This window comes from Coregonus clupeaformis, unplaced genomic scaffold, assembly GCF_020615455.1.
Source record: "Coregonus clupeaformis isolate EN_2021a unplaced genomic scaffold, ASM2061545v1 scaf0217, whole genome shotgun sequence".
Classification (NCBI taxonomy): domain Eukaryota; kingdom Metazoa; phylum Chordata; class Actinopteri; order Salmoniformes; family Salmonidae; genus Coregonus; species Coregonus clupeaformis.
Window position 1 is genome coordinate 82,091 of NW_025533672.1, and position 24,986 is coordinate 107,076.

The 24,986-nt window shown below is 41.1% G+C and overlaps 2 protein-coding genes across 2 annotated transcripts; both read right to left on the bottom strand.

The window, feature by feature from the left end:
• Positions 1–3,911: 3,911 nt before the first annotated feature.
• On the bottom strand, positions 3,912–14,466 carry LOC121553860 (GTPase IMAP family member 9-like). Its single transcript, XM_045214218.1, has 2 exons — positions 14,349–14,466; positions 3,912–4,990 (listed from the first exon to the last, which is right to left on the bottom strand). Exons 1-2 carry the CDS (start codon positions 14,464–14,466, stop codon positions 4,104–4,106), a joined length of 1,005 nt encoding a protein of 334 aa, XP_045070153.1. The 3' UTR covers positions 3,912–4,103.
• Positions 14,467–21,998: 7,532 nt separating this feature from the next.
• LOC121554050 (GTPase IMAP family member 4-like) lies at positions 21,999–24,495 on the bottom strand. Its single transcript, XM_045214219.1, has 3 exons — positions 24,425–24,495; positions 23,318–23,407; positions 21,999–22,720 (listed from the first exon to the last, which is right to left on the bottom strand). Exons 1-3 carry the CDS (start codon positions 24,462–24,464, stop codon positions 21,999–22,001), a joined length of 852 nt encoding a protein of 283 aa, XP_045070154.1. The 5' UTR covers positions 24,465–24,495.
• Positions 24,496–24,986: the final 491 nt, after the last annotated feature.

The window sequence follows — 24,986 nt, forward strand, 5'->3', positions numbered from 1 at the left end:
ATGCTGTGGGGATGTTTTTCATCGGCAGGGACTGGGAAACTGGTCAGAATTAAAGGAATGATGGATGGTGCTAAATACAGGGAAATTCTTAAGGGAAACCTGTTTCAGTCTTCCAGAGATTTGAGACTGGGACGGAGGTTCACCTTCCAGCAGGACAATAACCCTAAGCATACTGCTAAAGCAACACTTGAGTGGTTTAAGGGGAAACATTTAAATGTCTTGGAATGGCCTAGGCAAAGCCCAGACCTCAATCCAATTGAGAATCTGTGCTATGACTTAAAGATTGCTGTACACCAGCGGAACCCATCCAACTTGGAAGGAGCTGGAGCAGTTTTGCCCTGAAGAATGGGCAAAAAATCCCAGTGGCTAGATGTGCCAAGCTTATAGAGACATACCCAAGAGACTTGCAGCTGTAATTGCTGCAAAAGGTGGCTCTACAAAGTATTGACTTTGGGGGGGGTGAATAGTTATGCACGCTCAAGTTTTCCGTTTTTTTGTCTTATTTCTTGTTTGTTTCACAAGAAAAAATATTTTGCATCTTCAAAGTGGTAGGCATGTTGTGTAAATCAAATGATACAAACCCCCCAAAAATCTATTTTAATTCCAGGTTGTAAAAGGCAACAAAATAGGAAAAATGCCAAGGGGGGTGAATACTTTCGCAAGCCACTGCACCTGTGTGATGGGCGTAACACTCATCACGTTCCACGCTGACTATATTGCTGACGTTACATTGCATAACAGTCAGTCATCAGATTGCTATATCATATGATGTGGTTAGCTGATGTGTCCATCCCCCAATTCAGTGCCTTTTGAGAAGTGTAACTTGGTATAATAAAAAAAAGGGGCTTTACACTGATGGTGAAACTTGTAGACATTTTTGGATTAAGTGGGTTTAAATCTTCCTAAAAGTGACAGAGGGTTGACAGAGGGGATTTGGGCAATTTAGCAAACCTTTTATTCATATTAAGAATATTCATATTATTCCGATTTATTGAATTCCCAATGTGGTCTATATTAAAGGGCACTTCATGTAATATAACAGGCTTTTAAAATTCAAAATTGGTGAACAAAATATCAAGGGACGCAAAAGGCAGTCTTTTCATGGAACGACCGTGACATGTTAAACACCTATCCAAGGCGTTGTGAGATCTGACAGGTGTCGGCATGGTGACTATTATGATCAGTATTGTGATGTGTCATTGTTGGGGCAGAGAATCAAACTGAGAATCAACCCCCCCTCTTCTCTTTCCTGATCAACATAATACATTTCTGTGAAATTGACATCTGTGCAGCAGAGATTCCACCTCCCATTAACCTTAGGTTACACGATCAGTGAATGTTCAGTTCATTACCCGCCAATTGTATAAACAGTTGGGGCCCATAATGACCTAGTTACATAGGTGGGGCCCATAAATAGACAAACAGAAATAAATACTTTCGTTTCTCCAGTGAGCCAACACTGTTATGGATGTGGTACAACCAGACAGACAGCAGAAACAGATAGCAGAAACTCCTTTCAACAGGTGGGGCAGAGAATCAAACTGAGAATAAACCCCCCCCCAAACTGAGAATCAACAGAACACATTTCATTTTATTGAGGTTTTCAAATAAATCATAATTAAAAATGTTAATTTAATTAATGGTTAAATGCTGCTTTATGTCCTAAATCTAGAAAAACGTGTGAAAATGCTAACAAAATTTACCCTGGACCATTTAATTGTGCTATAAAACAAAACCAAAAAGAAGTTTGGAGATTTGTATTACATTTGAATAATCTAATACAGTGAGGGAAAAAAGTATTTGATCCCCTGCTGATTTTGTACATTTGCCCACTGACAAATAAATGATCCGTCTATAATTTTAATAGTAGGTTTATTTGAACAGTGAGAGACAGAATAACAACAACAAAATCCAGAAAAACGCATGTCAAAAATGTTATAAATTGATTTGCATTTTAATGAGGGAAATAAGTATTTGACCCCCTCTCAATCAGAAAGATTTCTGTCTCCCAGGTGTCTTTTATACAGGTAAAAAGCTGAGATTAGGAGCACACTCTTAAAGGGAGAGCTCCTAATCTCAGTTTGTCTACCTGTATAAAAGACACCTGTCCACAGAAGCAATCAATCAATCAGATTCCAAACTCTCCACCATGGCCAAGACCAAAGAGCTCTCCAAGGATGTCAGGGACAAGATTGTAGACCTACACAAGGCTGGAATGGGCTACAAGACCATCGCCAAGCAGCTTGGTGAGAATGTGACAACAGTTGGTGCGATTATTTGCAAATGGAAGAAACACAAAATAACTGTCAATCTCCCTCGGCCTGGAGCTCCATGCAAGATCTCACCTCGTGGAGTTTCAATGATCATGAGAACGGTGAGGAATCAGCCCAGAACTACACGGGAGGATCTTGTCAATGATCTCAAGGCAGCTGGGACCATAGTTACCAAGAAAATAATTGGTAACACACTACGCCGTAAAGGACTGAAATCCTGCAGCGCCCGCAAGGTCCCCCTGCTCAAGAAAGCACATATGCAGGGCCATCTGAAGTTTGCCAATGAACATCTGAATGATTCAGAGGAGAACTGGGTGAAAGTGTTGTGGTCAGATGAGACCAAAATGGAGCTCTTTGGCATCAACTCAACTCGCCGTGTTTGGAGGAGGAGGAATGCTGCCTATGACCCCAAGAACACCATCCCCACCGTCAAACATGGAGGTGGAAACATTATGCTTTGGGGGTGTTTTTCTGCTAAGAGGACAGGACAACTTCACCGCATCAAAGGGACGATGGACGGGGCCATGTACCGTCAAATCTTGGTGAGAACCTCCTTCCTTCAGCCAGGGCATTGAAAATGGGACATGGATGGGTATTCCAGCATGACAATGACCCAAAACATACGGCCAAGGCAACAAAGGAGTGGCTCAAGAAGAAGCACATTAAAGTCCTGGAGTGGCCTAGCCAGTCTCCAGACTTTAATCCCATAGAAAATCTGTGGAGGGAGCTGAAGGTTCGAGTTGCCAAACGTCAGCCTCGAAACCTTAATGACTTGGAGAAGATCTGCAAAGAGGAGTGGAACAAAATCCCTCCTGAGATGTGTGCAAACCTGGTGGCCAACTACAAGAAACGTCTGACATCTGTGATTGCCAACAAGGGTTTTGCCACCAAGTACTAAGTCATGTTTTGCAGAGGGGTGAAATACTTATTTCCCTCATTCAAATGCAAATCAATTTATAACATTTTTGACATGCGTTTTTCTGGATTTTTTTGTTGTTATTCTGTCTCTCACTGTTCAAATAAACCTACCATTAAAATTATAGACTGATCATGTCTTTGTCAGTGGGCAAACGTACAAAATCAGCAGGGGATCAAATACTTTTTCCTCTCACTGTAGACCAGGAAGGGAGGGTAGATGGAGAACATAGACCAGGGAGGGAGGGTAGAGGGAGGGTAGATGGAGAACATAGACCAGGAAGGGAGGGTAGATGGAGAACATAGACCAGGGAGGGTAGAGGGAGGGTAGATGGAGAACATAGACCAGGAAGGGAGGGTAGATGGAGAAGATAGACCAGGGAGGGAGGGTAGAGAGAGAACATAGACCAGGGAGGGAGGGTAGAGAGAGAACATGGACCAGGGAGGGAGGGTAGAGGGAGGGTAGATGGAGAACATAGACCAGGAAGGGAGGGTAGATGGAGAACATGGACCAGGGAGGGAGAGTAGATGGAGAACATGGACCAGGGAGGGAGGGTAGATGGAGAACACAGACCAGGAAGGGAGGGTAAATGGAGAACATAGACCAGGTAGGAAGGGTAGATAGAACGGTACTGTAGATATACAGAAACCTAGAATGTCTTTACCCATTCTAATTTATTATCTATCTCTAAGTTTATGAAACATGATTTGTAGAGTTCTGATTTTTCTGTTTGTTTTTGTTGAATTATATACAGCATCCTATGTTATTATCCCTGAGCCTTTGAATGATTAACATGTTAAAAACTGATCATATTAGAAAGTGATGAACAATCCCTGTGAATGTCATTGTTCAGTATTAATCTACTGCTACTACTTGAGTGGTATTTTACACTGCCACCTCTTCGTCATCTTTACTTACTGAGAATCTTGGAAATATTCAACTACCTCTTCAACTACCTCTTTTGCAAGTAGAGCAACTCCAACTGGAATTGCTGCTGGTCCTGCTACCACCGCTGTGCCAACAGTTGCTACCAATCCCACTACTTTTCCCCATAGGGACTTTGACTTATTCTTCTTAATCTCCTCCTGTTTCTTCCTCTCCTCCTCTCTCGCCTCCTCTACCCGTTTATTCTTCTCCTCCTTTCTCTCCTCCTCCTGCTGTTTCTTCCTCTCCTCCTCGTTGATCTTCCTCTGGATCTCCTGGTACCTCTCATTGGTGTAGTGTTGTCCTCCATTCTTCACCACCATCTTATCTATCTTCTCCAGCAGCTCTGTGACCTGAGTGTTGTCATTCTTCTTTTTATTATTGAAGACATGATATCTGCCGTTAAAGACCTTGACGAGTTTCGTAAGCTCCTCACTCTCATTCACTAAGTCCTCCAATGATTTGTCCTCCAGCTGGTCTCCTCCGGTGAACAGAATGATGGTGTACTTTGAGGCTTCTTCTCCAAAGTTCTCCTGGATCCACTTCACAGTGTTCTTCTCCTCCTCTGTGAACCTCCCCAGTCTGATCACCAGCAGGAAGGCATGGGGTCCTGGGACAGACATATAGATGGCCTTTTCTATTTCACCTTTCATCTCTGCTTTAGACAGTGTTGTGTCATAGAGCCCCGGGGTGTCGATGACATCAATCTTCGTCCCATCCACCACTCCACTCTGTTTCTCACACTGTGCAGTTACAGACTCAAAAGAAGCTTCCACTTTAAACACCTTTTTACCCAAGATGGTGTTCCCTGTTGCACTCTTCCCTGATCCAGTCTTTCCCACCAGAACTATCCTCAGTTCAGAGGGCTGCTCTGAATCTGTAAAAACAGACAAGAAGTGCTTGAGTTGATAGCGATTGTCTAACATTAAACAAACGTTTCTGTCATTGTTGTTCGGAACCCCCTTCTCACAAGTTGTTGTCAAGTTCACCACCCCCCACCCGTCCGTTGGTTGCGCCTGTTTCCCAGTCTGCCCTGTAAGGAGATTTGTTTAACACTTGATAACACTTGATTTAACCTACATCATCATCCATATTCAGTCTGATTGGCTGATAGGCAGCAGAGAGAAGAAGAAAAGACTTCAGTCTGATTGGCTGATACGCCCAGCAGAGAGAAGAAGAAAATACTTCAGTCTGATTGGCTGATAGGCAACAGAGAGAAGAAGAAAATACATGTAAATCACAATCAGTAAAATAAATAATCTAACTAGCAGATTAACATCTATCATCAACATCAATGATCAGCTGATAGCCCGCCTTCTTTTCCCCATGTCAATCATGTCTTTAGGAGGCAATGAACTAGTTTGTAATGATGAGTGTGTTGCAGAAATAAATAGGCCTATGCTTGAAAATGTACGCTACAGAGGCATTTGTTATTTTCTAAATGTTGCCCTGTTTTTATATTGAGCACCTGCCCCCTGAAAGGTCTGTGCACGGCCCTGGTGTGTGTATGTGAATGCATGTGTTTGTGTGTGTATGTGTGTTATTGTACCTTGGCATTGACCAGTGAAGTCTTGCAGACAGAGTGTCAACAGGAACAGAATCTTCAGAGTCCCTCTTCCTCGTTCCATCGCTGCTACAGTTGGCCAATCAAAAACATAGAAAACAGACGATGACCTCATTACAAAAAACAAAGTCCATATGAACTAAATTAGAATTTATTCTCGGCTATTTCACTTGAAAACAATGTGAACTATAAAAAGAGTAATGCTATGTGGTGTAACTGTCGTAAAACATAGTACATTCCCTAACAACGTAGCCTACATCAGGTAAACATAATGTACTCATTTAGGGTGTGTCAAATGACATTCTAAACATGTGTATCATTCTACAGTTTACAGTCTGCTACGTGTTGGGACCAGATGAACCAGTTCAAGATAAATGTTTCAGATAAAAGTGAAAAACATCATTCTCCTTTCATTGTTATACAATATTAAACCATATGTATGAATACAAACATATCGAAGAATGTGATTGTTGACATCCGAATCGTTTGATCATATATGCATAAATGTCAACAAACCTGGTATCAATGAATGTTTACTTAATGTTGTACAGTTATTAAAATACTGTACAATAGATTGTTGTACATTTAATTAGTAAGGTAGTTAAGTTGAATACTCACTTTTAGTGTAGTTGCACGTATCTGTTAATTGTCCCCTGTTGTGACAGTGAGAGGTGAAGCTATGTGCTGCACCTTATAGTCTTGAGTTAAGTTTCGTTTCATCTGTAACTAGTCATTTCTAGCCAATGAGAGAGGCTGAATTCTTATTGGCTGTCACTATTATCAACCTCCTACTGACACCTTACAACCTTGGATAAGCCACAACTCAACCCAGAATCAGAAGATAGGTCACATCTCTGGGGAAATGAAACGTGTCGGAAACATAGATACCTCTTCCTGGGAAAAAAAGGTTCAAAATAAAACTGCATTTTCAAATGTAACTATACAGTTGGTTAGCCTGGTCCCAGATCTGTTTGTGCTCTTTCCAACTCCATTGATCACTATCAAGCCATGACAATAAGTGACAATGAGTTGGAATGATAGCACAAACAGACTGGCACTCAGGGTATTAGTTGCCTAGGTCTTCTAATGTATTTGTTTTGTCCTGCTCAGTGGTGAGCCTCTACACTTATAGAAAAAAAACATGCTATCTATGAAGCTGTCCCCATAGAAGAACCCTATAAAGAACCCTTTTTGGTTCCAGGTAGAACCGTTTTGGTGACTGAGACGTCCATGGCATATGGTTTACATAGTTTTCAAGCTCATCAAACCATTCAGTGACCACTCGTACCCTGTGGATGGGGGCATTTTCATCCTGGAAGAGACCACTCCCATCAGGATAGATATGATTCCCCATAGGTTGAAGGTGATCACTCAGAATGGCTGTGTATTTACTGGTGTTTACCTTGGTCTCTAAGGGGTTGAGTGGACCTAAACCATGCAAGGAAAATGCATAACAGAGCCACCAGAACTTCCAGTTACTCAAGTGTTTCCATTATTTTGGCAGTTACCTGAACATTCCGAGTTAAGTTTCATTTCCCCTGTAAGTAGTATTTATAGCCAATGAGAGTGTTGCTAGGCAAAAATAATTCAACTCAGGACAGGCAGAGTCTGAATTCTGATTGGGTGTTGCTATTGTCAAGCTCCTCCTGACAACTCAACATTGGCTGTCTGCCCAGAAACACAAGATAGTCCACAGCTCTGAGTAAAAAGAAACATGTCGCACACAGAGACACCACCTTCAGGGGGAAAAGGTTGAATAAAATAAACAAGCATTGTGAAATGTTAGTATATAGTTACCTAGCCCGAATCCCAGATCTGTGTGTACTCTTTTCCATTTACTGCTCAGTGGCACCCTCAGCAGGGTCTGAAATAAACATTTTGGGACCCCGCTCAGGCATTTATTTAACTCCTGCTGAGTTAGGTTAGCTCAGTCTCTAGCTGAGTCTCTGTTGTCCCTGCAGTATACCTACACCCCTGGTTCTCAACCAGGACTCTGTCCCTGCAGTAGACCTACACCACTGGTTCTCAACCAGGACTCTGTCCCTGCAGTAGGACTACACCACTGGTTCTCAACCAGGACTCTGTCCCTGCAGTAGACCTACACCACTGGTTCTCAACCAGGACTCTGTCCCTGCAGTAGGACTACACCACTGGTTCTCAACTGATAGGACCCCTAAGGGTACTTGGCTGGAGTGTGTCAGCAGTTCCTGCAAGAGGAAGGCATTGATGCTATGGACTGGCCCGCCCGTTCCCCAGACCTGAATCCAATTGAGCACATCTGGGACATCATGTCTCGCTCCATCCACCAACGCCACGTTGCACCACAGACTGTCCAGGAGTTGGTGGATGCTTTAGTCCAGGTCTGGGAGGAGATCCCTCAGGAGACCATCCGCCACCTCATCAGGAGCATGCCCAAGCGTTGTAGGGAGGTCATACAGGCACGTGGAGGCCACACACACTACTGAGCCTCATTTTGACTTGTTTTAAGGACATTACATCAAAGTTGGATCAGCCTGTAGTGTGGTTTTCCACTTTAATTTTGAGGGTGACTCCAAATCCAGACCTCCATGGGTTGATAAATTTGATTTCCATTGATAATTTTTGTGTTTTTGTTGTCAGCACATTCAACTATGTAAAGAAAAAAGTATTTAATAAGATTATTTCATTCATTCAGATCTAGGATGTGTTATTTTAGTGTTCCCTTTATTTTTTTGAGCAGTGTATAATTCACTGTATCACAATTCCAGTGGGTCAGAAGTTTACATACGTTAAGTTGACTGTGCCTTTAAACAGCTTGGAAAATTCCAGAAAATGATGTCACGGCTTTGGAAGCTTCTGATAGGCTAATTGACATCATTTGAGTCAATTGGAGGTGTACCTGTGGATGTATATCAAGGCCTACCTTCAAACTCAGTGCCTCTTTGCATAACATCATGGGAAAATCAAAAGAAATCAGCCAAGACCTCAAAAAAACATTTGTAGACCTCCACAAGTCTGGTTCATCCTTCGGAGCAATTTCAAAACGCCTGAAGGTACCACGTTCATCTGTACAAACAATAGTACGCAAGTATAAACACCATGGGACCACGCAGCCGTCATACCGCTCAGGAAGGAGACGCGTTCCGTCTCCTAAAGATTAACGTACTTTGGTGCGAAAAGTGCAAATCAATCCCAGAACAACAGCAAAGGACCTTGTGAAGATGCTGAAGGAAACAGGTACAAAAGTATCTATATCCACAGTAAAACGAGTCCTATGTCGACATAACCTGAAAGGCCGCTCAGTAAGGAAGAAGCCACTGCTCCAAAACCGCCAACAAAAAGCCAGGCTATGGTTTGCAACTGCACATGGGGACAAAGATCGTACTTTTGGAGAAATGTCCTCTGGTCTGATGAAACAAAAAATAGAACTGTTTGGCCATAATGACCATTGTTATGTTTGGAGGAAAAAAGGGGGGACTTGCAAGCCGAAGAACACCATCCCAACCGTGAAGCACGGGGGTGGCAGCATCATGCTGTGGGGGTGCTTTGCTGCAGGAGGGACTGGTGCATTTCACAAAATAGATGGCATCATGAGGATATGTGGATATATTGAAGCAACATCTCAAGACATCAGTCAGGAAGTTAAAGCTCGGTCACAAATGGGTCTTCCAAATGAACAATGACCCCAAGCATACTTCCAAAGTTGTGGCAAAATGGCTTTAGGACAAAAAAGTCAAGGTATTGGAGTGGCCATCACAAAGCCCTGACCTCAATCCTATAGAACATTTATGGGCAGAACTGAAAAAGCGTGTGCGAGCAAGGAGGCCTACAAACCTGACTCAGTTACACCAGCTCTGTCAGGAGCAATGGGCCAAAATTCACCCAACTTATTGTGGGAAGCTTGTGGAAGGCGACCCGAAACATTTGACCCAAGTTAAACAATTTAAAGGCAATGTTACCAAATACTAATTGAGTGTATGTAAACTTCTGACCCACTGGGAATGTGATTAAATAAATAAAAGCTGAAATAAATCATTCTCTGTACAATTATTCTGACATTTCACATTCATAAAATAAAGTGGTGATCCTAACTGACCTAAGACAGGGAAGTTTTACTAGGATTAAATGTCAGGAATTGTGAAAAACTGAGTTTAAATGTATTTGGCTAAGGTGTATGGAAACTTCAGACTTCAACGGTATATAAATATGACAGTGACGACAAATACAAAGTTTCCCATTTCTTGCATAACAAGCGAAGGATATAAAGATGCTTCCAATTAAAACAGAGATGACTGTATTAAAATATAAATACCGTATAGGCTACATTGACCTATATATTGGAACTATATTGAAATCAATTTAATGTTAATTTAATTCCGTTTTATTTAGCTATTTGTACGCTAGGCTACTGGTCTGTCATTTTTGCTTCAATATATTTCGTAATGTGTAACATGTGCCAATGATGTGCCAATGATTTTGATTTAGTGCATTGTTATAGTGTAAGCATTTGTTTAAGCCGTCTCAATATTTGTAGCCATAGGTGTAAATATCTCTCTAGGAGCTGATCTATCGTCATTATTGTGGAATAAAGTATGAAAATGTATGCACTCACTAACTGTAAGTCGCTCTGGATAAGAGCGTCTGCTAAATGACAAAAAAAAAAAAGTTATGTAAAAAAATAATAATGTTAAGGTAAGATTGGAAAGGGAGAACGCTGATCTGAGAGCAGCGCTGCCTGTCTTTCGATCCTTTCAGTATCGACAAGCCTCAACGACACACTTAGTGAACATTCTCTCTATGTGGTGTTTTGGGAAACGCATGTTGTAGGAAAGATGCATTGTTAAAACACTCGTAAGCTTAAGTTCTATCGTTATCGGAAAACCTGGCCACGAGGTTATCGGGAAACCGAGATCTGGGGTTAGTGGGAAACCGGGAACTGGAGTTAGTTGGAAACCGAGCTCTGGGGTTAGTTGGAAACCGGGAACTGGAGTTAGTTGGAAACCGGGCACTGTGGTTAGTGGAAACCGGGCACTGTGGTTAGTGGGAAACCGGGCACTGTGGTTAGTGGGAAACCGGGCAATGTGGTTAGTGGGAAACCGGGCACTGTGGTTAGTGGGAAACCGGGCACTGTGGTTAGTGGGAAACCGGGCACTGTGGTTAGTGGGAAACCGGGCAATGTGGTTAGTGGGAAACCAGGCACTGTGGTTAGCGGGAAACTGGGCCCTGGAGTGTCCACTACATCAATCTTCCTCCTAGCCACCTTTCCACTCTCTTTCATTCAGAGTGAGGTCACAGACTTGGGGTAGACATCCATATTAAACACCTCCCTCCCCAGGAGGGTGTTTCCTGTTGAACTCTTCCCTGATCCAGTCTTCCCCACCAGAACTATCCTCAGGTCAGAGGGATGCCCTGAATCTGTAAAACCAAACAGGAAATGTAAACATTCTAACGCAAGCCATTGGTTCACATTTTCCTCTTCTATAATTGTACTGTATATTGTGAAATGCAAATGAAGAGACATTCTAGTGAATGTATTACAATATTTTGTTACGTTTTGGTTTCTCTGTTCAGATACCTAACTCACAGAGCTTTGAAGCTGAAATAGCTGTACTCACATTTTCCCATTCCTCTTAGCCTCTGTGTGTTCTCTGTAGCAGCCTGTCTGTATGTTCTCTGTAGCAGCATGTCTGTGTGTTCTTTGTAGCAACATGTCTTTGTGCTCTCTGTAGCAGCCTGTCTGTATGTTCTCTGTAGCAACATGTCTGTATGTTCTCTGTAGCAGCCTGTCTGCACTTTCAGCTAGTGTCTATCAGCTAAATATGAACACTATCTCCTAGTTTCTTACAGCTAAATATGAACACTATCTGCTAGTGTCTTACAGCTAAATATGAACACTATCTGCTAGTGTCTATCAGCTAAATATGAACATTATCTGCTAGTGTCTATCAGCTAAATATGAACATTATCTGCTAGTGTCTATCAGCTAAATATGAACATTATCTGCTAGTGTCTATCAGCTAAATATGAACACTATCAGCTAGTGTCTATCAGCTAAATATGAACACTATCTGCTAGTGTCTATCAGCTAAATATGAACATTATCAGCTAGTGTCTATCAGCTAAATATGAACACTATCAGCTAGTGTCTATCAGCTAAATATGAACACTATCTGCTAGTGTCTATCAGCTAAATATGAACATTATCTGCTAGTGTCTATCAGCTAAATATGAACATTATCTGCTAGTGTCTATCAGCTAAATATGAACATTATCTGCTAGTGTCTATCAGCTAAATATGAACACTATCAGCTAGTGTCTATCAGCTAAATATGAACACTATCTGCTAGTGTCTATCAGCTAAATATGAACACTATCTGCTAGTGTCTATCAGCTAAATATGAACACTATCAGCTAGTGTCTATCAGCTAAATATGAACACTATCTGCTAGTGTCTATCAGCTAAATATGAACACTATCTGCTAGTGTCTATCAGCTAAATATGAACACTATCAGCTAGTGTCTATCAGCTAAATATGAACACTATCAGCTAGTGTCTAACAGCTAAATATGAACACTATCTGCTAGTGTCTATCAGCTAAATATGAACACTATCAGCTAGTGTCTAACAGCTAAATATGAACACTATCTGCTAGTGTCTAGCAGCTAAATATGAACACTATCAGCTAGTGTCTAACAGCTAAATATGAACACTATCAGTTAGTGTCTAACAGCTAAATATGAACACTATCTGCTAGTGTCTATAAGCTAAATATGAACAATATCAGCTAGTGTCTATCAGCTAAATATGAACACTATCAGTTAGTGTCTAACAGCTAAATATGAACACTATCTGCTAGTGTCTAGCAGCTAAATATGAACACTATCAGCTAGTGTCTAACAGCTAAATATGAACACTATCAGCTAGTGTCTATCAGCTAAATATGAACATTATCAGCTAGTGTTTAGCAGCAACATTTTGTGTACTTTCTCTGAAAAGGTGAAACAGTGATACTCACCAGTGGCATACTCAGTAATTCTTCTTGTTCCTCAGTCTTTGAGTAAACTTGCAGTTGGAGTAGCTGACGTTTACAGACTATGATTGTGGGTGGGTATGGTAGACAATAGTAGGTTTTACTCCGTTAAAATGTTTCACCAAATCTGTGTGTTTGTTGATATGATTGACTGTATTATTATGCCTTCAGCAGTTTCTATGAAGTCTGCATCTATGTCATTATCCTCCTGTCAGTAGTAGTCAACAAAAAGAGATGAAAAATACACATCAACTGATCTATCACATGACCACTGATTGTTACTATCACATGACCACTGATTGTTACTATCACATGACCACTGATTGTTACTATCACATGACCACTGATTGTTACTATCACATGACCACTGATTGTTACTATCACATGACCACTGATTGTTACTATCACATGACCACTGATTGTTACTATCACATGACCACTGATTGTTACTATCACATGACCACTGATTGTTACTATCACATGACCACTGATTGTTACTATCACATGACCACTGATTGTTACTATCACATGACCACTGATTGTTACTAACACATGACCACTGATTGTTACTATCACATGACCACTGATTGTCACTATCACATGATGCTTGCTTGACATAGTTAAACATTATTTTGGCCCATCTCTTGGAAAGGGTTTGACCAGTGTAAATATAACCGGACAGGGCAGACAGAGCAGGTGATGAACAACCAACATGGTCAGACAGATAAACTCCCAAAATGGAGGGGCTGTGTTGACATTACCCTGAACTACACCTCTGTTAATAACTATTATCTTAGAACTGTGTACTAGTTCACTCCCCCTCACAGATTGAAAGACATGGGATTAGCAGATGAGGACTAAACCAGTGAGTATACAACATAGTTCTTACAATTATACATTTCTTTCTACATCCACTAGGGGGAGAGAATATTACAAACTTACTATAGTAGAGAAGGGTAGAGAATGGGACCTCTTACTGTAGGGGAGAAGGGTAGAGAATGGGACCTCTTACTGTAAGAGAGAAGGGTAGAGAATGGGACCTCTTACTGTAGGGGAGAAGGGTAGAGAATGGGACCTCTTATTGTAAGAGAGAATGGTAGAGAATGGGACCTCTTACTGTAGGGGAGAAGGGTAGAGAATTGGACCTCTTACTGTTGGGTAGAAGGGTAGATAATGGGACCTCTTACTGTAGGGTAGAAGGGTAGCGAATGGGACCTCTTACTGTAGGGTAGAAGGGTAGATAATGCAACCTCTTACTTTAGGACCTGTCTATAACCAATCTTTGTTAAACATAAATACCGAACTTGTTTTTGCATGGATTCCACTACGCGGTTAGTTTTTAACAGCTAGGACCACTATTTCTTGTCCCGGAATCCCGCTTAACTGACAGGTTAAAGTCTGCTTGAAAGAGCTGCTAACCTAGCTAAGCTGCTAGCCATCAAGCTAACGAAGTCAGTACCAGATGGCTTTTCCAATGGAGCCCTCTTTGTCTGGAGAAGTAAATGAACGGTAGGAGTTGTATCTGCTACTCTTTGTTCTCGGGACAAACTGGATCACTCAGAGTTCCAATGCGGCAATTATTTGACTTGAGGTGGCTTCCTTGATCACGCAGGTCGCCAGCCTACATAAGAAACTGGGAAACCGCAGAGTGGAATGTTTACCTTTTCCACGCCGGTGGCTGGACCGGCGTTCGTGCTTGTTGGATGCATCTCCGCTTTGTCGTTTGTCGTTATCCGACTGGCCAGTGTTGCCCGGAGTTCGTTTGCGAGGGAAAGCCATCTCCTGCTCTCTCCTCCCCATCTGAGAGCGGAGTCAAAGGATTACACAAGAGGAGCATGGCAGTCAACGATAGTCGCATGTCACGAGCTGTGGAAGCCGAAGACAGCGGCCTCCCACAAAACAATCTACACTCCTAACAAGAGGCAATAAACCAAGCCCAGCTCAGTTAATCCCTACCATTGTGTCGCTGAGTCATCATAATGCTTTAGCAAATGTACATTATACCAGGGGCATTGGAAGACACAATGTAAGTAACTAACCTGAATGCCTCTGCTGATCCTACAGCTATTGTATGCAGCAATCACGTGCTTATGAACTAGATTTATGCTTTTAGCACAGAGGCGGAGTGCCCTAGTAGGAAGTCCACTGTGTGCAGCTCACCCTGCACGAACATGAATAACATGATAATATCTACTTCTGCTAAGCTTCCCAGTAAAACAATGAAAACAAGCAAGCATCCCAGAAAAGTGCTCGAAATAGCCCACGTTACCATATGTAGCTTAAGAAACAAGAAATTTCATGAAATTAATAACTTACATTTACATTACATTTACGTCATTTAGCAGACGCTCTTATCCAGAGCGACTTACAGTTAGTGAATACATATATATATATATATATTTTTTTTTTACACTGGTCCCCCGTGGGAATCGAACTCCACTCCTATTTGCCATATCTTCAATTTAGGCCTACTAAAAAGTGTGTGCCCTCAGATCTGGAGGGATGCAAAAGTCATTCCGCTACCTAAGAATAGTAAAGCCCCCTTTACTGGCTCAAATAGCCGACCAATCAGCCTCTTACCAACCCTTAGTAAAGTTTTTGAAAAAATAGTGTTTGACCATGCTATTTTAAAGTAAACAAATTGACTTTCAGCACGTTATAGGGAAGGACATTCAACAAGCACAGCACTTACACAAATGACATTGCTCGTCCATTTATGTATATATTCTTAGTTCATTCCTTACTTAGATTTGTGTGTATTGGGTATATGTTGTGAAATTGTTAGATATTACTTGTTAGATATTACTGCACTGTCGGAGCTAGAAGCACAAGCATTTCGCTACACCTGCAATAACATCTGCTAAACACGTGTATGTGACGAATATTATTTTATTTTATTTGAATGACTGAAGATTGTCTAAGAGAAATTGATGATAAAAAGCTCATTCAGTGTCCTCGGTTCTTGAACTTGGACCTTCAGTAGTTTGTTCTGGTGTCATTCAACAGATATGAGAACAAACCATAACATTCAGCATCAAGTCTAGTGACTATCAACCTGCACCTTGAGTGTCACAAATAGAACCCTGGAAATTCCATTTACCTCCCGAGTGGCGCAGTGGTCTAAGGCACTGTGCATCGCAGTGCTAGCTGTGCCACTAGAGATCCTGGTTCGAATCCAGGCTCTGTCGTAGCCGGCCGTGACCGGGAGACCCATGGGGCGGCGCACAATTGGTCCAGGGTAGGGGAGGGAATGGCTGGCAGGGATGTTGGTAGAGCACGGCGTTCGCAACGCCAGGGTTGTGGGTTTGCTTCCCATGGGGGGGAGTATGAAAAAATATAATGTATGCACTCACCTAACTGTAAGTCGCTCTGAATAAGAGCATCTGCTAAATGACTAAAATGTAATGTAAATGAAATCATGTGTATTACAGAAACTCTAAATATGTTGATCACTAAATATGAGCTTTAGTGAACATAAATTTCCCCATTGGGTTTGTGTTGGCACCCTGTTCACTTTATAGTGCACTAGGACCCTGGTGAAAAGTATTGCAATATAAAGGGAATAGGGTGTCATTTGTGCTGATGTGTTTCAGACAGTCCTTCCTGTTTAGATACCTAACTCTTACCACAGGTGTATGGAATGTCTGCTTTGTTTTGAAGTCATCAACATGATGCAATGACTTCCCTCATAGTCCTTCTCATCACGAGGTGTGTTTTGATGGAATGACGTCCTTCTCATCACGAGGTGTGTTATGATGGAATGACGTACTTCTCATCACAAGGTGTTTTTTCTAATGTAATTTCCAGCAAAAGGTGTGGCAACGTAGCCTGTGTACCCGGATTCTATTTATTTGTGTGTAACAGTCAGTTTAGCGTAGGAAACATTTGCTTAGTGATTTGATGATCAAAACGAGTTCCAATATTTGCATAACCCTTGTGATTTAAGGATATCTGTGAGGGTTTTTGAATCAGGATAAAATCCTCTTATCTTTTTGAGCTCATTAATGATAGAATGTTTATATGTGACCCGTTTCAAGAAGCTAGGCACTACACTACTTTTTTGGCAGAAATGCCTCCTGGAACATGTAAGCTTTCATGTGCCTTGATAACCATCTGCAAATACGAATAAAATGGTTCAATTACGAACCTAGTCGGTTTAGCCATGGAAAAAGACAGGAACCTTCCCGCTTGCCATGATTGGCTGAGATAATGGATTGGCTGGACATGCTGAGAGATGAGTTCGGAATGGTCTGCCATGTAGCACGCTTCTGTCTATAACGTGATCTGCTCATTATTTGAAGATAATCCTTTCTACCGCGGCTTTTTTGAAAGATATAACGTTAGCAATGGACTGCTCTCAAAAACATTGCTGCTTTGAATTTAGCAGGCGCTACAGACAAAGATCAGTGGGAAAACGTTGTGATGGACTACTACTACGGTCAGTGTGAACTGGAGTGACTTGACACAAAGCGGGCCAAACAAGCTGTAACTACAAAAAAAACAGAGTTAAAGGAGTAGCAGTCTGATGAGAAGCGTTCATCCATGTATACGGGTAAGAGTCTAGCTACATTTTCAGATATTATACGTTTCTAATTTTGTAATAAAGTCATTTTCAATGCAAGTTAAAGCGTACTGTTAGGTAGCTAGCAAACGTTAGCTTGCTGGCTCGCTAGCTAACGTTACTTGTATGATCTGTGTAGTAATATTATTCGTATCTCAGAAATCCCTTTGGATTGCTAGCTATAGCCTAATGTTAGCTAGCTAGCTAACATTGAACCTAGTTAGTTAGCTTGAGCTACCTGCAGATTCATGCATGTTGACTAACTATGACAATCAGTTTGCATTGCTAGTAGTATGGATTGGGAATTATGGTTAATTGTTTAGCTAGCTAGCTGTTGCTACATGTCTAAACAAAAGACCAGGTGTGTCTGGGGCTGATTACGGCCATCCATTGTATTTCATGAACATGTGTACATATCTAGACAATAGTGACCCATCCACTTAGCTAGATATGGCTGAGGGGTGGTTATAGCATTTATTTCACATGACCCATCAATTTAGACAAGTGAGAATCATCTAATAATTATAAAATATTTATAAAATATTTTTATCTGGGCACTTTCTATTTTTGATATTGCGACTATGCAAATATGCAAGTAACCATTTCACTGTACCATTTACACCTTCTGTATCCAGTGCATGTGACAAATACAAATGATATAGTGTGTGTTTACCAGAGACGGTAATGTAAAGAACAACATGATCTGCACCAAAGTCAGATTAGGATAATGTTGTTAACCATTTAATAGAAAAATATACACATCCAACGTATCATGTGCAGGACAGAAGAACGTATCAAATAAAAAAGAAAAAATACATGTTTTAAAAATGACCAGACCAAGATCCAACTCTGATCGAAACGTTGTATTTTTTGTGTCTGATGAAATCACCATGGGAGAATAAATTAGAGTTGAATAAAAGAGTTGAATAAATTCATTTTTGAACGCTAGGACAGCAGAGTCCCTGTCCATCTTCAATGAAGGCCTGATTCACGCAGTCTCCTCTGAACAGTTGATGTTGAGATGTGTCTGTTACTTGAACTCTGTGAAGCATTTATTTGGGCTGCAATCTGAGGTGCAGTTAACTCTAATGAACTTATCCTCTGGGCAGAGGTAACTCTGGGTCTTCCTTTCCTGTTGTGGTCCTCATGAGAGTCAGTTTAATCATAGCGCTTGATGGTTTTAGTGACTGCCCTTGAAGAAACGTTCAAAGTTCTTGAAATTTTGCGGATTGACTGACCTTCATGTCTTAAAGTAATGATGGACTGTCGTTTCTCTTTGCTTATTTGAGCTGTTCTTGCCATATTAGGGACTTGGTCTTTTACCAAATAGGGCTATCTTCTGTATACCACCCCTACCTTGTCACAACACAACTGATTGGCTCAAACACATTGATGACAAAGGTCAACCTGCAGGCGCCCGGCCCGCCACAAGGAGTCGATAGAGCGCGATGAGCCAAGTAAAGCCCCCCCCCCCCTCCCCCGGCTAAACCCTCCCCTAACTTGAACAACGCTGGGCCAATTGTGCGCCGCCCTATGGGACTCCCGATCACGGCCGGTTGTGATACAGCCCGGGATTGAACCCGGGTCTGTAGTGACGCCTCCAGCACTGCAATAAAATGCCTTAGACCGCTGCGTCACTCGGGAGGCGGATTGCAGTTGTTTTGATTGATTGTAGTTTTATTTGTTGAAGTTGTTGAGGTTGTTTTTATTCTTCTTGTAATATTAGTTTTTCTTCCTGTTTGGGAGAACATTTTGTATTTAAGGCACCATCGGGAATGAGACCCTGGTCTCATTTGGGCTACCCTGAATAAATAAAAGTTAATAAATAAATAAAATATAAACAACTATTGGAAAGCTCATGTTCAGAGCTAGCCATAAACAAAATATGGTCTACAGATCTAATTTAATCTGAACAACCCTTTAACTGGAACAGAATATGGAAAAATATGGCATCCCTTGAGCCGAACCATCAACTTTTAAGTTTTGTTCACCTCACTTTCTCCCAATTCACCAGTAGATACAGTAACTATTAGAAGTTATAACATTAGAATTCTGGAGACATGTTAGTGTCATAGAGTCCCGGGGTGTCAATGACATTCTCCACTCTGTTTTTCACTCTGTGCAGTCACAGACACTGGAGAAGCCTCCACGTTAAACACTACTCTCCCCAGGATGGTGTTTCCTGTTGCACTCTTCCCTGCTCCAGTCTTTCCCAGCAGAACTATCCTCAGGTCAGAGGGCTGGCCTGAAACTGTGGAAACAGACAAGAAATGCTTGATTTGATAGTGGGTGTCTTGATAAAAGGCTACTGAAAACTCTGTGTATTTCCATGCATTTATGTATGTGTGTGTGTGTCTGTATGTGTGTCTGTGGCTTTCCTGGTTGAGGGTTGACAAGACATTAACTGCTTTTCTTCAAGTCAAATAATCAAATAACATTCAGCTCATACACCCATATATATCCCACAGAACATGCCACCAGGGGTCTCTTCACAGTCCCCAAGTCCATAAAAAAAAATAAAAAAAAATATTAAACAACTTCTCATGGAATGGCGGGAACTGTGAAGGGACACACACACAAACACACTCATTTTTTTTCTTGTATTATTATTATTATTATTATTATTATTATATATATTTATGTAATATATGACTCGACCTTCGCCTCCCGAGCCCGTTGGGGAGTTGCAGCGATAAGACAAGATTGAAATTGGGGAGAAAAAGGGAGTAAAAAAACTACAAACTAACAAAACAACTGCAATCCTCAATGAATTCATTCAACACCAGAGTCCTAACCTACCCTAGAGGCAACAGGGAATCAAGGACGTTTGTCGGTTATTCCAACAATGGGGGGCACTAACACTAAAGGAGGATTTACCTAAATTGGTCGAGACCAGAGGAACCTCAAGAGCTAACTAATCTCACGAGCGGCTTTGATAGCTCATTCTTTCATACGTTAGCAACGAAGTTAGGTAAGTTGGAAGCTTGTGTAGTAGAGCTTTGTAAACAAAAAGGGAGTAATGAAGTGATCTACGGGACTTTAATGTGGACCAGCCGACCTTTTAATACAGGATGCAGTGGTGAGTATTAAAACTGTCACCTGTGATAAAGCGAAGGGCGCTATGGTAGCATCCAAAGGTCAACAGTTGGAGCAATGGCATACATAACAGTGATGTCTGCATACAGATTACTAATACAAGTTTTAACAGATATACCAATATTATTTATATTAATAGTAAAGAGAACAGGTCCCAGTACCAAGAAACTAGACTTGACACCATCAGAAATAACACATTGAGTCCTGTCTGACAGATAATTCTCAAACCACTTTCAAGAAGCCTGATTCAGGCCTATTTCAGTCAACCTTTGAATGAGTGTGATGGTCAATAGTGTCCAAGGCCTTGGAAAGGCAGCACAATAATTTATCTGATCTAAGCAATTGAACACATGTAAAACAAGCGTAGCAGCTGAAACTGTGTTATGTCCAGGTCTAAAACCGGATCGGTGCACATTAAGAATAGAGTGAGAAGTAAAAAATGTTCCTAGCTGACAGTTGGCCAGGGATTCTAAACTTTGGAAAGGCAAGATCATTTGTAAATTGGACGGTAGTTATCTAAGTCAGAAGGATCTCCTCCTTTATGTGTCGCTTTCCAGACCTTCGGGATAAACAATTGTAAAGTTAAAATATATCAATGGTTCTGTGATAAGTGAAAGTAAGAAGGGATTATGTGAATCAGCCTCTATGGATTTGTTTTACTGTTTTACAATCTTTAGCAAAGTACTTAGTACATCATAGACATCAAATGGTTGGAATGAAAATAAAGTATGTGAGTCTGTTAGTGGATCATTATCTACAAGGTGAGGCGACTAGAGGACTCTCTCCAGTAGAATGATATGCATTTTCAGAGATTATCCTTTCAAATAATTGGCCAGCTGAAGCAAAATGGTTATTAAAAGTACCACAAATTAAATTGTTCTCTAGTATGGGACCAGAGGCTGTCAAAACCTGCTGGGACAACAAGGGGGGTGGAGTTGTTTAAAATGTTTACCACTTTCCAGAAGTTAGCATGTATAGCATGCATATTATAGAGATCAGTCCTTTCATCATTGGATAGTTCGGTAGTTGGGTTTCCCAAGGGACTTCATAGGCCAACATAGCTAACCTAAATTGTAAATATAAAAAAGGTTTGCCTGGTAATGTAGTATGTATCTTTCAAATCTCTGAATGCCCTCAAACCATTACTGACCACATCGGCAAAACGGTACGAGCCTACATTTGGACCATTGGGGGATGCAAATGACCGCCTCCACATAGCAAGGCATAATATCCAACATCTGATCTGAGGCTTTTGACCATTATTTTTCTTAATCATTGTTGGGAAAAAAATTTGATCCAGATCAGATGTTGGGTACTATATTTATTGAATAGTATATGAATCCTATTAATTAAAAGGGACAATTTGGGCGCAATAAATTAGCGAAATTTCTCAGAGATCAAATTATATTTATCTTATTATATAACAAAATAATTAATCTTCATTTCAAAACAATCTGAGATGGTGGATGTGGGAAATCTTATTCCTTCTTCTCTTTTGATGGTGGAACCTGATTCGAAATAGGTTCCCATGCATTCAAACCTTTCCAAGCGGCTGCTGCAACCCTGCTGCAGCCCTGCTGCTAACGACAACGGAGAGCCGTACAAGGCTCCCAACCCCAATGCAGCCGTACTGGCAAGCGCTGACCACTTGCATTCAGTCAATCTTCTCTTCTCTTCTTCTGCTTTCTTCCTCTTCCTGTCTCCTCTCTCTCTTTATCTTCTCCTCTTCCTGTCTCTTCCTCTCCTTTTCCTCGTTGATCTTCCTCTGGGCCTCCTGGTACATCTCGTTGGTGTAGTGTTGTCCTCCATTCCTCTTCACCATCTCCTCTATCTTCTTCAGCAGCTCTGGGACCTGAGTGTTGTCTCTTCTCTTGTCATTGTTTAGGGAGTGATATCTGCCCCCACAGATATTGATGAGTTTCTGTAGCTCTTTGCTCTCAGCCAAAAACTCCTCCACTGATTTGCCCTTCAGTTGATCTCCATGTGTGAACAGCAAGATGGTGTACATTGAGGCTTCTTCTCCAAAGTTCTCCTGGATCCACTTCACAGTGTTCTGCTCCTCCTCTGTGAACCTCCCCAGTCTGATCACCAGCAGGAAGGCATGAGGTCCTGGGACTGACTCCTCTACACACCTGACTATTTCACTTGTCATCTCTTCTGGAGACATGTTAGTGTCATAGAGTCCCGGGGTGTCGATGACATCAATCTTCCTACCATCCATCACTCCACTCTGTTTTTCACTCTGTGCAGTCACAGACACTGGAGAAGCCTCCACGTTAAACACTACTCTCCCCAGGATGGTGTTTCCTGTTGCACTCTTCCCTGCTCCAGTCTTTCCCAGCAGAACTATCCTCAGGTCAGAGGGCTGGCCTGAAACTGTGGAAACAGACAAGAAATGCTTGATTTGATAGTGGGTGTCTTGATAAAAGGCTACTGAAAACTCTGTGTATTTCCATGCATATATGTATGTGTGTGTGTGTGTCTGTATGTGTGTCTGTGTCTTTCCTGGTTGAGGGTTGACAAGACATTAACTGCTTTTCTTCAAGTCAAATAATCAAATAACATTCAGCTCATACACCCATATATATCCCACAGTACATGCCACCAGGGTCTCTTCACAGTCCCCAAGTCCATAAAAAAAAAAAAAGATTAAACAACTTCTCATGGAATGGCGGGAACTGTGAAGGGACACAAACACAAACACACTCATATTTTTTTCTTTTCTTGTATTATTATTATTATTATTATCATCATTATTATATATATTTATGTATTTATTAGTGTGACTGTCCTTGTCCATCAGTGTTGTGTTATTTGTCATGTTTTTTGTTGACCCCAGGAAGAATATCTGCTGCCTCTGCAAAAGCTAATGGGATACAAACAAACAAGTGTGTAGTGTGTGTGTGTGAGTGTGTAGTGTGTGTGTGTGTGTGTGTGTGATTTGTGTGTGTGTGTGTGTGTGTGTGTGTGTACCTTGGCATTGACCAGTGAAGTCTTGCAGACAGAGTATCAACAGGAACAGCATCTTCAGAATCCTTCCTCTTCCTTGAGCCATTACTACTACTGCAGCCAATCAAAAACATGGAAACAGATGATGACCTCGTTACAAAATACAAAGTCCACATTTCTTCAGTGACTCATCCCAGAGTGTTTGGCAAAGTTCCAACGTTTACAGATGAGGATGAACTAAATTATATATTTTTCTCAGCTATTTGACTTTCAAACAATAAAAACAATAAAACTATAAACTATAAAAAGAGTAATGATATATGGTATAACTGTCGATAAACACAGTACATTCCCTAACAACGTAGCCTTACATCAGGTGGACATAATGTACTCATATGCATATCAAATGACGATCTAAACATGGTTATTATTCTACCGCTGCCTGGCCTGCTCACGTGTCAAGACCAGATAGACCAGTTAGAGGTTGTGTTCCCATTAACATCACAGCTACTGTGTAGACAGACAGGAAAAGTTCAAACAATAATTAAGTGGTATCAGTATAACTGAAACCAGCGCTAATGTGTCGGAACACAGGTGCGTTACTCTGCTCAGACGTTGCTGACGCCAGATCTTACAACGCCTGGAGAGGTATTTTACATATGAGCTAACCACATCATGTGTTTTAGCAATCTGTCAGTCAACCATTGGTTGACGCATGCAACGTCTAAGCCGTGGAGCGCGACCTTAGTCAGTACTGACAGAAACCTGCAGGTGTGTCCCTCACAGCAACAACCTGCTATAAGATGGTTGTTGACCCAAGTTCGGCCCCCTTGAACAAGATACAGTATACTGCACTAAAGTCTAACCATGTTTCTCCTTTCACTGTTCTACAATATTAAAACGTGTATAAATACAAACATACTGTACAGCATAATGTGATTGTTAACAGCTACATATTGTTTTGACATTTTGATGATAAGTGATTTAATCATATGATTATTTATGCATAAATGTTAACAGACCTGGTATCAATAAATTGTCTACTTTATATTGCGCTACAGTTATTCAAATACTGTAGAGTAGATTGTTGTACAAAATTTAATTAGTAAGGTAGTTACGTTTAATACTCACTTTTAGTGTGGTTGCACAGATCTGTTAATTGTTGTTCCATGTTGTCACTGAGTGAGCTGAAGCAGACCCAATGTGCTGCACCTTACATTCTGTTAAGTTTCATTTTCCCAGCATCTAGTCATTTCAAGCCAATGAGTGTTGCTAGGCAAACATTATTCTACTCAGGACAGGCAGAGTCTGAATTCTGATTGGGTGTCGCTGTTTAACCTTGGCTGCTTGCCAGAATCAGAAGCTAGGCCACGTCTATGGGTGAAATGAAATGTGTTGGACACATAGACATCTCCCTCTGGTGGAAAAAAAGGTTAAAAATGAAATAACAAATAAAACTGAATTTTCAAATGTAACTACACTGTAAACCCTAACAGTGTCATGCAGTAAAGTATTGGGTTACGCTAACGTGCATGTAGCATTTCCCTTTCCTGAACTCAACTATTTTATCTGTATATTGTAACTTTGTACTCATTGTTGATAATACAAGTTTACTGGAGAACGGAGACCAAGTAGAGACTTTCGGACAAGGTGGATAATTGTATAATATAAGGCAGTTTATTCAGAGGTAAAG

What these genes read in the sequence shown, in the direction of transcription:
- LOC121554050 (XM_045214219.1), bottom strand. Translation starts at nt 24,464, where the DNA reads ATGGAACAACAATTAACAGATCTGTGCAACCACACTAAAA. An exon ending in TCTGTGCAACCACACTAAAA is followed by an intron (nt 23,408 to 24,424) that starts GTGAGTATTAAA and finishes GATTGGCTGCAG; the next exon opens with TAGTAGTAATGGCTCAAGGA. An exon ending in CTTCACTGGTCAATGCCAAG is followed by an intron (nt 22,721 to 23,317) that starts GTACACACACAC and finishes CTGTTTCCACAG; the next exon opens with TTTCAGGCCAGCCCTCTGAC.
- LOC121553860 (XM_045214218.1), bottom strand. Translation starts at nt 14,466, where the DNA reads ATGGCTTTCCCTCGCAAACGAACTCCGGGCAACACTGGCCAGTCGGAT. An exon ending in CAGCCACCGGCGTGGAAAAG is followed by an intron (nt 4,991 to 14,348) that starts GTAAACATTCCA and finishes CTGTTTTTACAG; the next exon opens with ATTCAGAGCAGCCCTCTGAA.